Source organism: Pavona decussata, unplaced genomic scaffold (genome assembly GCF_977016875.1).
Source record: "Pavona decussata unplaced genomic scaffold, jaPavDecu1.1 SCAFFOLD_133, whole genome shotgun sequence".
Classification (NCBI taxonomy): Eukaryota; Metazoa; Cnidaria; class Anthozoa; order Scleractinia; family Agariciidae; genus Pavona; species Pavona decussata.
The window spans coordinates 2904272-2918769 of record NW_028145546.1 but is presented as its reverse complement, the minus strand read 5'-3'; the positions used below and the strand labels follow the sequence as shown (position 1 = coordinate 2918769).

Here is a 14498-nt window from a genome sequence, read left to right as displayed (position 1 = left end):
TGTTTTTGAGTATCCATTCTAGTAATAACACTTTCTAATGATAACTTTTTGTTACCTATTTTTATTCATTATTAAGTAGGTGGCACCTTAGGTACTTAGGTTATACAGTCATTTGAACTAACGTTGTCGGTTCAAAGCATGAAGCTAAAAGACAAGACCGAAAGTCTACGTGGGATTTTTATGAATAAATTCATCAAAATCAGTCATGCCTGGAGAAAGCAATAGGTTGTAATTAGCAGTACAATGACCTGTACGTGCAGGGATGATTTTGATGAAATTATTCATAAAAAATAATCCCACAAAACATTGCGGTCTTGTCTTTTAGCTTAATTTTAATCCGACAACGTTATTTGAAATAGCTGTATACATTTAACCATTCAGTTTGAAATTTTGGGTGAAACCAGTCTTGTTTAACTAATCGTAGCTGAAGATGGAAAACTTAAAAAATTCCACCCATGATTTCAGAAACGTTCCCTTGAAATGGAACTTTCCAACTGGACACTAATTTTTTTTAAGCACCCCTCTTTTCAAGGTGTAAAATTTTTTAATGAGGCCCTTTTCAGCTGCTGGATTCAATCGCTCTGCAAAATAAACAAACATGCGCCAAAATCTTCCTGGGATAAGAAGAAAGGATGACTTCAGATAAGCTAGATACCTGATTTTTATTTTAAATTAACTTCTAAAAGGAACAAACAGCCAAAGGCTTACCATTGTCTGGGTTTTCGTACAAGTTAACTGTATTTGTAATGTATGTCATGCCTGTGAAAAAACCTTGAAAACTACAGGTGCACTGATGGCGCCATACCTTTGTTAGCGCTATTATACAAACACCTCATAACAAATACTTTTTTTCTTCTACTTTTATGTTGTGACGATTGTGGTTTAGAGAAAAGTTAAACATGTTGATGAGACTGAAGTATTAAAAGCCTATTTTTCATGTTGGTTGTGGTAGCTGGTAGTAAAAGAAGATACTCCTTGCCCATATAGATGCAGGTAACAATCTCTGAGACTGGAATGGACACAGTCACTTCGCAGTGAGATTGACTCCGGACATCTGTAATTGTAAAGGCCTTATGAGACCCCATTCATGCACACTTACTAGATATTTTTTCTATTGTGCAAAGCCAAGGGTTGCCGATGGCCTACTTGTAAATACAAATACCGTCCAGGGAAAAAAATCTGATTTTTGAGTATCTATCCTAGTCACGACTATGTTTTCATGCGTATTGTCACGATCGCCGAGCTCTGTTTGCTTTATGGACCATCATCGATGACATAGAAACCCGGCCAAACCGTATGCAAACGTTCATCTTGAAGTGTAGATTCATTTGTCCCGGCGCCTTCTTTATTTCTTAATAATTTTCTCCGTAAAAAGGAAATTTAATGAGTTTACACTTGACAAGCTGTATTGAAAAAGTAAAAAGTCAATATTTTAAGAGTATTTTATTAAAATTTAACACTTCCTTTTCAGCCATTCTGTCTCGGGTCAATTCTGTTTAATTTTATAAAAGATGTTTCATCTTTGTCCGCTGGATGCTGACAAACGGTAACTGAAAACACACGCGCAAAGGAAGGGACACCCTTTTCACTCCACTTTCACTTTTTACATGATCGCTAAATGATCTTCAGCTGTTAGTGCGGTTTCAAAAACACTGATCATCGGCGATCACACGTTTTACAAGCTATATTTGCCGTCTGTTAGAATGATCATCGCAGCGTGTTCGCGTCTCCACTGATGTGATCACGACTATCACTGGACGCTATTTTTTCAGTAATTAAACGATCATTAGCGAACATTTCGATATTAGTCTAAATCATTTGTTGTAGCCGTCCATTTTAAGTCACGACCCTCGTGGATTGACATTTTTCGTATTTCTTGTTTGTGTTCTTGGAATCCCAATGTGTGGACATTCATGTTACAGACCTCTACTTCTATTAATTTATTCCCCCAAAACCCACCGAAATTTGGAAATTTTGTTTAAAAAGTTATACATTTGACTCTTTTTTAATAAGAGTTAAAAGTATGATGGCACGTCAATACTAGCCTTAGTTACGAACGGAGGATACTCCAGGATTAAAAAAAATGTGACAAAAAGAGCAATTGTTCAGTTCCGTTTCCACGCAGAAAAGCACGAAACGCAACTCACTTTTAAATGAATTCAAAACGAAATCCGTGTTGTCATGTTGAGCTATAATCAACACCTTCCTCTGTTGTGATGATCTATCTGATTCTTCTAATTAAAAAAATCTTGACAGGAGGGCTAAAGCAATATTTTAACAAGCTTTGACAAGTTGCAAATTTCCCACATTGTCTGTCTGGGCAAGCTCGTCTGGGCAAGATTCGTTTTAATAAAAGCTCTTCTAAAAGAAAATTTGTGAAGTCAAGTCAAGAAGGTGAAGTGAAGTGAAGTCAAGAAAGTCCGACTCACGGCCGAAGGTTATAGGAAAATAAATCCCTCGATCCGTTACTCGGAAGAAGTTGTACCCGACGCACCAATGAGATAAAACTGACTCTCAGTAGATAGGGAAAAAATTCGACATTCAAAATTAACAACCATGGTTGGAAATGATGGTATTTCATGGATTTAAGTTTGCATCGTGAAAGCAACGTGGTGTGCAATTATAAAAATCGAAATCTCGCGAAATATATTGTAGCTGGATTCTATTTAATATGAGTGGGGGGAGTGAATGTATTAACGTGTTATCGGTAGCCGAGTTTTCAGGCCCTAATTGGCATACGCCATATTTCACCATTGTTAATTGAGCAGAGCAGAAATAACATTGTTAGGCGACTAAATAACAGAGAAAAAATTATTGAATCCTGTTGAGATGTCATCTTTCAAGTTGAAAGTCTCTTTTTAATTTCCGCTTGCAAGTAAACTTGCTAATAAACGTTGGAAATAGGAAAAAAAATGTGAAGTGGTTTCTAATAAATTGGCAATAACATTAGTAACAGCGTATCCAGTCGTAGCACATCAGTTCGTTTTGATCGCTGTTTGTATAATAGAGCCGGAGAGAATGAGTCTGCCGTTATTTGGCTGATGTTTTTGTCGCATCATGTTCCAAGTCAACTGATTAAAACTCAGAAGCAATCAGTTGTTTCATGTTTGATTTATTCATAGTTGACCAAGCCATGATGAGCTTTACATAAGCGACATTCTCCCACCGTCAATACATGTACCTTACCCGTAGAAGTTCTCGTAAGAATTTAATTTTGCAATTTGTAATGGGTAGTATTCGCATCACATTTCAGTTATTTAACAACCAAATTTCGTTTTACCCTGGCTAAACTTCAGAGCTATTGTCAAAACGCGAAAAAACCGCTTATAAACTACCTTGAAGAAATTATTACACTTCTGTTATATATACAAAAAGCGCATTCACACGAAAAACTGGGCTTCTTACTTGTCCCTCAATACGGGGGTGTTGATACTAGATCTCTGTTGACTTCTGAGTGTGAGTGTATTACCTTGAAAGCAGATATCGTTGGGCAGCTTCCATTACAAAACAGGGAAACATTATCCGCCTAAGTACAATGAAAATGAATGTCATTCGAAGTGGTAGAACGTGTCGAAAATGTCGAATGAGCGTGAACTGAAGAATGTATTTTTCCGCTGTTTTTCCTAGTGAATGCTACTAGGAGCAACGCGGTTCGAGTTTCCATGACTGTGGCACGTTAAAAACGCCTTAAACGTGTCACGGAACTCGGAGTTCATACAGGCATAGATTATAGGATTCAAAGCTGAGTTGAGAGTTGCAAATATTACTCCCCCAGCGTAAATGTATGAGTTGACAGACTGTTTCATCGCGATATCAACTATCATGATGACAAAGAGAGGTGCCCACGTAAAGATGAAAGTACCCAGAACGAGAGCCACCATCTTAGCGGCCTTGGTTTCTTTGATCATGTTCAGTTTAAGATCGCTCTGATTATGAAGAACACTGTTAATTGCTGCTGCAATCCTTAACTCGTGATAACATGCAGTTTTAAAGATTTTGACGTAGGCCGCAAGAACGAAGATCGAAGGAAACAGACCAACGATACAAACAGTTATAATGTATCCTCGGGCGAGATTTAGTGGCACTTGACAAAATAGCCCGGAGGAATCTTCAGGTTCAACTACAGTACGCCACCCCATGAACGGAACGAAGCCAAAAATCGTGGAAAAGACCCAGACAGAGGCGATAATCGGAACGATGACTCTTTTAGTCATGATTGACTTGTAGCGAAGAGGGTTGACCACTGCCAAAAAGCGATCGAAAGTAACTGCACCCAAGTTGGCGACTGAGTTGAACATTAGCATGATAGTCACAGAGATGGTAACATGGCAGTAGTTGAGTCCGTGTTCTACTGCGGGTCCCACCGTGTTGGAAACAACAATGAGCGGTATAACCACGAGCCCTATCATAAGATCTCCAACAGCCAGGCTTGTGATGAACGCGCTGGTTTTTGTCTGTAGTCTTCTGTTCGTCACAACCGAAGCAATAACCAAAGAATTTCCAGCCACAATAACTGCGGCCAAGACAAGCACAACAGAGCAAAGGAGAATCACATGCAGTTCAGCTTTACCTTCGGTCCAATTTTTTCCGTTATTTATTGTTCCGTTTGCCATGATATCACCATTCGTGCGTTTTGTATACCGCGCGTTAGAGAAGGATTCGTCGCTTCAGCTTCTCACCCGCCGCCTAGCGTATTCCAAGTTGTGTGATGAATTTGTTTCTTTGGTGAATTTTATGTATATATTCAAATTAAATCTTATGGCTGAGAGCGCAAGTCTCTTTAAAGATCCAGGCAGCTGTTTAAATACAACGCTTTTATAATCTTGAAAGATTGTAGATATTTTGTTCGCAATCTGCATCGACCAGCGTGAGCAATTTTTCTTTGAATTAGCAAAATCCATCCATCTCTTTTGGCCAAACCAAAGTAGCTTCCACTAAACTCAAGGAAACATCCAATAAATGAAAAGTTCTTTCGTTGCTAATGAGACAGAAAAAAGAAAAAGAATTAAGAGTCTATCATTATTCAAATGTCATCACTTGCTAAACATTTTTAAAGATTTGTCCGCCTCGGTTTGTTTTGCTAGAAAAAAAATCTTCGATTTCCCTACTTCCTACGCGTAATGTGTTAAACCTTAACGAAGCTATCTCTCAGAAAATCATGATAGTGAATTTTACTCTACATGAATAATGTACAAAAATTATACAGTAAACTGTGGGCATACGAACAATTGGTTTTGGTTTTGTCACTCCTACAAACGTAAAAAACGAATATTATGACGAGACGTATGTAAAAGCCTATGTTATTACCAGATATTTTCCTCTGTCTTTCTCGGATGAGCTTCTTTTGAAGGAAATCAATAGACCCCGCGTCTGTTTTACGACAACTGCAATGGAAACTGGCAAAGCAATTTCGTTTTATTTATCTATATTTTTAATTCAGTCAAGTTTTTTACATTTGCATATTTTTTTACTCTCGGCGGTCGCGCAGATAAAAAAAAAAACGCTTCAAATCTTGTTCTCGCACTATTAGCGTTTTGTTGACGAAGGCGCATATGTTACACATAATAATTACATTTCAAATTGAATTTTTCTTGTTCAGTTTTTGGCTGGCGATTCTGTGCTTGCTTGCAGCTCTTACTGATAAAATCTGAAACGTTGTTTCAACGAAAATCTCTTTAGTTTTATTGATATCGTTTGGCAATGTTGTTAAGCCCACCATCTGCGACAGGATCACGTCGTCAGTGAGAAACATTAGCTTAGGATGTGGTACGGACATGTTGCTTACACAAGCAGACATTTACATTGATGCGTTGCTGATCGGGGTTTTTCGCTTAAATACATAACTTTACGTTGCAAGGAATTTCTCTGAAAATACGGTTTTACATAACTGGCCAAGAGATTTTTACTCTGTCAAAATTATTGAAAACTGGTCGAAATATTTCAAAGGACTTAAAAACGATTTAGTGATAGAAAAGTAAACTGTGTTATAGAAATGTAATCAACCTTCTTTTGAGTAAAGTGACAAGAAGGGCCCTAAATCTTACGCAGTCTACCTTTTCTCTCTGGTACGAACTGTCCAAATTTCGATCTTGTCTAGGCGCAAGCACATTCCATCCTCAATAAATTGAAACTTCTTGCCCGTGAATTAAGTCGCTAAACAAAGCTGCTTTGAAAAATAATGAAATTTTACTTCAAAATTTAATACAACGTCTGGTGTGCTTGGTTTTATTGCATGCACTTAATAAGATTTTTAATATTCTGTATTGCCATTTTCATAGCGATTGTATCAATTCATTGTCATGCAAATCCCTTCGTGGCAAACTGATTTAGAATTTGGCAAATAGACAGATTTGAAAATCGCCTTTTTGAGTCATGTAATTTTTTCACTCTGAACTTTAGCGAAATTTGTACAGCACCGCATATTTCCTTCCTTTTTTTTAGGCTTTTGTCTTGTCACCTATCCAGAACTGTTGATTTTGCCTCATTATTTATCTATACCTTTAAATCTTGGCAGTTGTGAAAACGTTGTTGGCGTGTTTTCGTTACTGGCGAGATTCAATGGAGGCAAGTCATCGTTCCAAAACCTCTGTTTTTGAAATTAAGAAAAATCATAATAATCATTTTATAAGCGAAGCTTTACTTAATTTCTTCAGTACATTTCTGATCGGTGACAGTTTCACGTTAGTTGACTGCTAAAGCTCGAGATAAAGTGTTCGTGACAACAACGAAAAAGGCCAATTTTGCAAAGGCTTACAATCAAACACCTATTCTTCAGGATGCGTGTGATAACATTTGCAGTTGAATGCTACAAAATGTCTTCACTAACTGACAGAAAACACCTTAAACAGATCCCGCTGTTCTCACCTTTAATGATCCATAGAAATAGTTGCTACAGATCGTAAACCTCCTTGTTGTTCCCATGAATTATTTCCATCTTCTTCAAAAATGGTTTCCGATCTTTAACATTCTCCCGCCCCCGGTACAATTTTTCGGGAATGGTTTTCGACATTGTACAGGGAAAGGGGCGACATATTTGGGTGGCAGGGCGTGATTTCTGTTGTATGTAACGTAAAATAGGAGTTCAAAATGAAGGTGTAGCAACATTGCTGGTTCATTTCCAAGATTTTGTCACATGAATATAACCCAGTGGAGTTAATTCTCCATAGTTGAAAGGTAATTAAACAGCACCACGTACAGGAACGAACTGCTCAGTGAAGCTTTCATTTGAGTAGGTCACACTGAGTTAGGAGTAGTCTCATAAGTCAAGGCCACCTTGTATAGCGTAATTAACAGTATCAGAGCAAAGCGTAGCTTAAAAATAGTTTGTCTTTGAGTGCTTTAACTCAAGAATACTATACGCTGACTCAGAACTTAGAATCATCTTTTACAACGTAATCTGACACCTCATTATACGACTTACGTCTACTGTCCCTTGGCCAGTGAAAGCCTGTTTTAAATTTTGATAAAAATCGTTTCCCAAATCTTGCGTTCACAGATTGTAACCCTTACAGGAATACTTTTTAAATTCAACAAAATTATTTCCATTGGGATTTATAAATAAATGCTGTTTTAATTTCGCATAATGTTTGCTTCCCGTTTCAAAAAGCACTTAATTAAAAACCCACAGACTAGATTATTTTATGCGTTTTTCTTTCTTTCCTTTTCATTGCTTCATCCAACATTCTTTCCAACTATTATGTCTGCGTTTGCTTAGCAAGCTTCCGTTTTTTCATTGCTAAGGTAACCTTAAAGGAGCCAGAGTATTCTTATAGCTCAGAAGTCAAAGAAGTAAACGAAAGATGCATATTATCGCACTTGTGACAGTGCCTTGTCTGATAAGTTGTCAGGCCACTTTTGCTCACACAAGCCAACTCACCTGGTAGACGTTCAACTGAACGTCAATCGCTGACCAGTAACACATTGAAGGTGCTAAGAACAGGTGACATAATTTGCAAGTCTATATACACATAGGTTTAGGTAATAAGCCGACCAAGACGCGTCCTATTCAACCGGACGACAAACTTCCAACATTACACGACTACTACCATTGCTGAATAATAGAAAACACTCAGTTCAGGGGTGGAGCCAGGAATTCTAGATATAAGGGGCGCAAATGTTACCTTTTAGAAAGTAGACAGTAGACTACAATCTCTCGCGGTTTTCAGTATCTCGAAAATAATTTCTTTAGACCAATGCATCACTCGTATTTTTCATGTAAAGCGGTTACAAAATTATTTCGAAGAGATCTTTGAAACATTGCCATCTTTGTTTTCTGCAATTTTCGTCAATGTTCGTGTCGAAAAAGTGACGCAAATGTACCAACTGAAGAAAAATCCTGCCACTGTATTATTCATTTATCTTACTCGAGGTTTCAGAAGAAAAGAATTATTGCTCAGTTTATTACGTCCTGGTAAATTAAGTTCATTGTCCCTTCCTTTTTAGTAAGGATACATTTATCTGAAGATTAATTGGACAAGTTCAGATTGGAAAATGTCGGGATGGGAGGGGGGGGGGGGGAGAAGGGGGGCTGAGGAGGGGTAATCGAACCCCAGTGGAATGCCTTGTTGAAGGAAAATTACGGAAGATACTTGACCCCAATAAATTTTGATGAACCAGGATAATTAAGAATCTTCTGATGAAATGATGATTTGCAATAGATAGGCCAGTCGTCCGAACGGGTCCTTATATCCACGGTCTTGTAGAATCCTAAAATTGTGATGTGGAAGAGAAACTTTGAGCAGGCAGTAAAACGACTACAAGACCGCCGCAAGCAATAATTGACAAAACTAATCTTAAATTTACAAACAACTTCCCTTTTTCGAAAAAAAGAATAACTTATCATTCCTTTAATCGGAAATTATATGAACCACTGCAATAAGAAAAGAAAAGGAAACTCTGGGAATCTCTGTGTTGGTAATTTAAACTGTCTTTGACAATGAACATGACTTGTGGCTGGTACATTAAGCTGTACATTTCGTAAAAAAGATTAATATTTTGTACATTCCTTTTATTATGTCAGTGAATATTGACGACTTAAACAAAACGACTGGGACTTGTTTCCTTAATACCAAAATCTTCACCTGCTGAGATAAATTATGTAGTGTCTGACATCCTGACATTTGTTTCAAAGATGGATAATACGCAAGCAAATTAATTAGAAACAGCAAATATTAATAAAAAACATATCTTTCTTCGCAAAAACATTTCGCAATTTAACTTTTTTAGTCGCACATTCAAACCTGTCATGTAAGGTAGTTCGAACACTTTAGCCTGTGGACTGAAACACTACGATAAGCGGCCTTGGCCAATCCTGATTGAAAGCTCAGTCTTAGGCATTACTTTCCGAAAGCGCTGTTTGTTTTTGTATTTGACAAATCAAAATTAAGTAGTTTTCTTTAATTTCAATTTTTGGCGCAGTTGTGGTAACTATTATTATTATGTGTCAGGTAAAGTCAAATTGATCTACAGCTCGGTTCTATTGTTTTGCCCCCCTCCGCATACCCCCTGGGGATACACCACTATATAAGCTATATAGACATATGCAGACCCAATTAGTGTAACCTTTTTGGCCTAAAATGGGTATAACCTTAGGTTTCAGTTCTGAAAATGCATAACAGTCAGTAGTGCAAGCTTGAAGGTTATGGGTATTCACGCAGGGCGCTGTATTTCGTCTGGAAATGAGTACTCATGGGGCTTTGCGACTGTATTTGTGTTAGTTCTACTTGAATATCATGAATTATAAAATAAAGCACACTGGGGGAGCTCAGTGTCGGTTTCCAGAATAAAAGAATGTTTAGATTTTGGGATCGAAACAAATTTCAGTTTTAATCAAGTGCTGATTGTGAATACGAGTTTCCTTTCTAACTGTCAACTATACGACATATTAGTTTACAACGAAGTCTGTCCGGTTTTCAATGAAAAAAAAAAAAAAAAAAAGAGAGAAAAGAAAGGAAAAAGCAAGTCATACTATTGCACAACATGTGGGAGTTATTAACTTGTTAAAGGTAAGTCCGTATGTGACAAACTTGTACACTGACTCCTTGCGGTTTTTTTCTGATGCGTGACTTTCTTAGTACTCGGGTCTGGGGACCCCACGGTTCGTCTTGGTGGCCTCAGAATTACAGCTTTAATTACCTCTAATACTCAGAGGTAGTCGTAAAAAAATCTTAAGTTTTCTTCGGTAAAATTTAAGCTCAAAATTTCGAAGAAAACATTTACGCGAATAAAGGTCAGATACTTAGCATTTTCGTAAAATCAACAACAGCTGGTAAAATTAGGAGAATAAAAAATCAGCCGTTGAAATCCTAAAACTTTCTGTTATTTAAACAGTTTCAGCTAAAGCATCCAAACAGATAAATCTGTATTAGTTCACGTAAATTTGTCTTTAAAAGGATACAAAACGATCTGGAAGAAAAGGAGACGACGTTTTTTTATTTTTGCTAAAATGTCCTCGTTAGGTGCTCCTGCTGTGTCGCGAATGAAATGTCAGGAGCCTCATCCAACGGTTCATTTCTGTGGATCTGTTCGGAGGGAATAAATCGCCTCAGAAAACGAAGTAAAAAGAAGAAAAACTTTTCTTCTGTAAACTGTCAGCTCAAAATTCCGTAACACTTAAAAACTAATTCTTTTCGTTTTCGAAAAGACAAAAAGAGAACGCTAGCTAGTTTTCCCTCACAATTCAATCCGAATTTCTGAGGTGGGTAATGTCTTTCGAATTCCGAACAGATGTTCACCCAAACGAAACATTGGGTGCCTCCGAGACATCATAATAAGACCTGACTCCTGTATACTATTTACCACTCGACAAAAGGATTGCTCTGTCTAGACACGCATCTGTGTCTCAGTCCAATTCTAAGTCAAGCAGAGACACAATCCTTCCTAAATGCACAATGTTAAAAAAAAAAAAAAATTAATTTTGATGATCCGATAAAAATGCCCATTCTAGGCTGGGAGACGTTTCTCAAAAGTCCTGATAACTTTTCGGACCTGATAAGTTTTTTTCAAAATCGTTTTTATCAGTTGGTGCCAATTTTTAGTAAAAACTTACCATTGTTTTACATGACAAAGAATTTAAAATTTACCTTTGAAAACCAAACATGATTGAATTTATTTAGGAATATTGTGCACGCAAAAAAGTTTTCGGATACGGTAAGCTATCGGGACCTTTGAGAAATGGGCTGCATAAAATTATTTTGCTTGCACAATGTCCCTTCATTGTTTCAGAAAGTTAAATTTTCAAGTCTGTCATTTTGTGTAACATTTGGCAAGTTTGTACTAAAAATTGGTAGCAATCGAAAAGAAAAAAAAAAAAAAAAAAGAAACTGATTTGACAAAATATTGAGTATTGCGCCCGGAAAGTTATCATTTATTGCAGATTATGAAAAACGGGCTTTTAGCCACTAAACTGGTTAAGAAAGCACTTTGTTGAAGTTCTGCATAAATAAGTGTTGCTTATATGAAAAATATGAAAAAAGGACAGCTTGACAGGTCCCATAATTGAGATATTAGAATTTTAACGATGTAAGCGAATCAGGCCAACTGGGCCGGCTTTCATGTGCGGTAACGTAATTTGTATAGCATTTGTGTTGTTAATGGCTGGAGACGGCAGAAACACCATTAGTTATTTACTTATGCCAAGGGTTTCATTGCATTTCAGTTTTCAAACAAAAATAACATAATGCCTTGCCAGAAAAGAAAAATATCATTAGTTGAGTGGTGTAATATATTACAAGTCTAACTTTGACCATTGAAGTAAAAGCTCTTTCGAGAAGTACTTTCCTATTCAAAGTCATTTAAATAACACTGTTCTTTACTCACCAAATCTCCCCCAGTTGAGGGGCTAAAACAGTCTTCTTGAATTTACAATGCAGGCCAGTCCACTCTTCTTCCCTTGTTCGATTTCTGCTCGATTCACTGTCTCTTCGGGTGCATGTGATTTTTGTATGTTATGATATGTGTTCGTTGAGTTAACTTTGGGTTCAGTTTTTAGTGTCTGCGTGTCTTTTCAAGCCGCTCGGAAAGAAAATTCCCTGGTTCGCCAGCAAAGTGTTAATTGCTTCCAACATCAACCCACGACGAAAACTGTGGGCCGGCATAGGACTTCCTATGCATATTGTGTTTGGTTTTCAGAATTTACAAAATGCATTTAATTTGGTATAAATTCGGTTATATTTGCTAATTTTGTGCGCTGTAGCTTGGAGGTGAAAGATTCTTTCTTTATTCCTTTTTGATGATAGAGGCTATATGTTTTTGTTTTCAGTACAATTGATCATCATAAAAAGTCGATTTCTCGGATGCACTTAGCCGGAGCTCTGCTAACATGGCGCTGAAATGTAATTTTCCTGTCCATACATATCTGCCGAAGAATAATTTGGAAAGACTTAAGGAATACTTATTTAGTAAGAGCATTTTAATATTAGACAATTTTTATGCTCGCCAGAAAATAACTGTAGCTTGTGTAAGCAGCTGTGTTTCAACATAATGGCATGACCGAACACTAGGTTTTACACGATTGTAATGTTGTTTGCAATCAACTAAAACAGGACGGCGTACTTTCTATGATCGGCAAGATGCAAAGTCTAAATTTCTATCCCTAGTTTAGTTCTTGTCGACTAAACGCTTTCTTCGCGAGCAGTACTCGGAACTACAGTTGACATTTTATGCAGGAGAGACAGTCATATAAAAGTAATGCATAGTACGCGAGTTAAAATATTCCTGTGGTGGCAGTTTTTAAATATTTAAATTATTTCTTGGTAGAAATTCTGGTGTATATCAGAACCAAAACTGTAGCTCAAAGGTTAGTATCTACCTGTACTCCTGATTTGTGCTTAATTCCTGTCAGAGAGTATGTCTTCTTTTCTGAAATAGCAGCAAGCTTGAGAGCCCTTCGACGATTAGTGCTTTCGTGTTATTAATTATACATGATATGTTTTAATGAATATAAGACTGACTGAACTACTTTTCAGAAATTTTTAAAATTAGCCAGGCTGTGAATTATAATTTTATTCCAAGATTATGGCACAAGTGCATTAAAATAAATGTTATCAACAGTTTTGATTGGTCGCTTTTATAGCGATCGAAATCACCATTCCCGCCTGCCAAGCATAACCTTCAAAATACTGTACTCAGAGTCTTCACTGCTGCCGTCTGAAAATCTAAAACCATTGTGATCCAGACTGCGATTTGTTTGTTTGGTTTTTTTTTTTGAGAACGTGGCTGTATTTGTATTTAAATACCTGTTTGCGCTGGTCTGTTGTCGTGGTTTGTACATATGTGCGTTCTCATTTTTGCAAAGTTATTTTGCAAGCTACCGATTTTTTTGTTCCTGCTTATTACGGCATTCTTTCACACATGTATTTGTAGTTATACACCTAATCAGTTATTCTGTTAGATTTTTTGGGAACAATTTTGTTTTATTACGTTTCACCTTGCATAGGTAGTCGTTATTCAGTTTGGCTCAGACTTCGCCCAAGTTAACTTGGACCGATCGTTCTCGTGTTCCGGGAACTCATACAAATGTCCAACTTCACACGAGACCAACAAAATCACAATTTGGCTCGATTCAAATCGGTAAAGCTCGACCGCTGGGTCAACGTCGAACGTAATTCATCGGAAATCTACATTATCATACAAATTTTTAATTTATTCATTAACTTCGATTCATAAAAGATCGACAGTCCCACAGTCAATCAGACGGATTGGTCTATACAAAGTGAGTCGGACGAACTGAGTCAAACATTGAACTTACAGTCAACTCTCTCATAGCGACCACTTCTCGTAAGCGACCACCTCCCGTAAGCGACCACCTCGTAAACAACCGTTTTGTTTCTCAGTTAAATACTGTTTCAAGAGCTCTCTCGTAAGCGGCCACCTCTCAAATTTCTTAAGGGACTGCGACCACTTTTAAGGCCAGAAATTACACATATTCTTTTGTTTTCGTTTTCCGGTAAGCGACCAACCAACATAATCATGTATGATCGCTTGAAAATCATTACTCAGACGTGACAAAAGTTCAATTTTGATGACGCTTCCCCGAACTGCTGACAGATGACGACAGTTTACAGACAGAGAAGATGACTATAATTAGATCTGTAGGTAAAAGGGAATTATTACAGTGATTTGTTCCAAAATGAACCATGAACCATGTTATACAAAGTTTCATCAGAAGAATGAATAGATGTGAGAAATATCAAATAAATTAGTTTTTATTTGCCTAATTTTAGCTGCTAAGGTAATATTTTTATGTAATTAATTAATCAATCCAGTACTAGGCTTAGTTTGTTGATCTTTCCCGTAAGCGACCACCTCCCGTAAGCGACTACTTTGTCGTGCACCAAGGGTGGTCGCTTACGAGAGAGTTGACTGTATTATGAACTTAATTCGCTCAGTTTAGTTTGTCTCGCGTAAAGGCAAGTGTCTTTGATTTTGATTATCGTGGCGGTTTACTCGAGAGTTTCGGCCCGACTTGAGCGGATTTTCTTAATCGTGCCGAAAATAGG

General features: G+C 37.2%; 1 protein-coding gene across 2 annotated transcripts; it reads right to left on the bottom strand.

The window, feature by feature from the left end:
• Positions 1–2381: 2381 nt before the first annotated feature.
• LOC146468239 (beta-1 adrenergic receptor-like) lies at positions 2382–12895 on the bottom strand. Of its 2 annotated transcripts, none has more exons than XM_085124787.1 (2): positions 12809–12895; positions 2382–4978 (listed from the first exon to the last, which is right to left on the bottom strand). In XM_085124787.1, exon 2 carries the CDS (start codon positions 4611–4613, stop codon positions 3624–3626), a length of 990 nt encoding a protein of 329 aa, XP_084980913.1. In that variant the 5' UTR covers positions 4614–4978; positions 12809–12895; the 3' UTR covers positions 2382–3623. The 2 variants fall into 2 exon arrangements, with proteins under 2 accessions (XP_084980913.1, XP_084980912.1); XM_085124786.1 differs by lacking the exon at positions 12809–12895 and adding an exon at positions 5308–5942.
• Between the last annotated feature and the right edge of the window lie 1603 nt (positions 12896–14498).

Excerpts from the sequence above, each read along its gene's own strand:
- LOC146468239 (XM_085124787.1), bottom strand. The coding sequence starts at position 4,613 with ATGGCAAACGGAACAATAAATAACGGAAAAAATTGGACCGAAGGTAAA.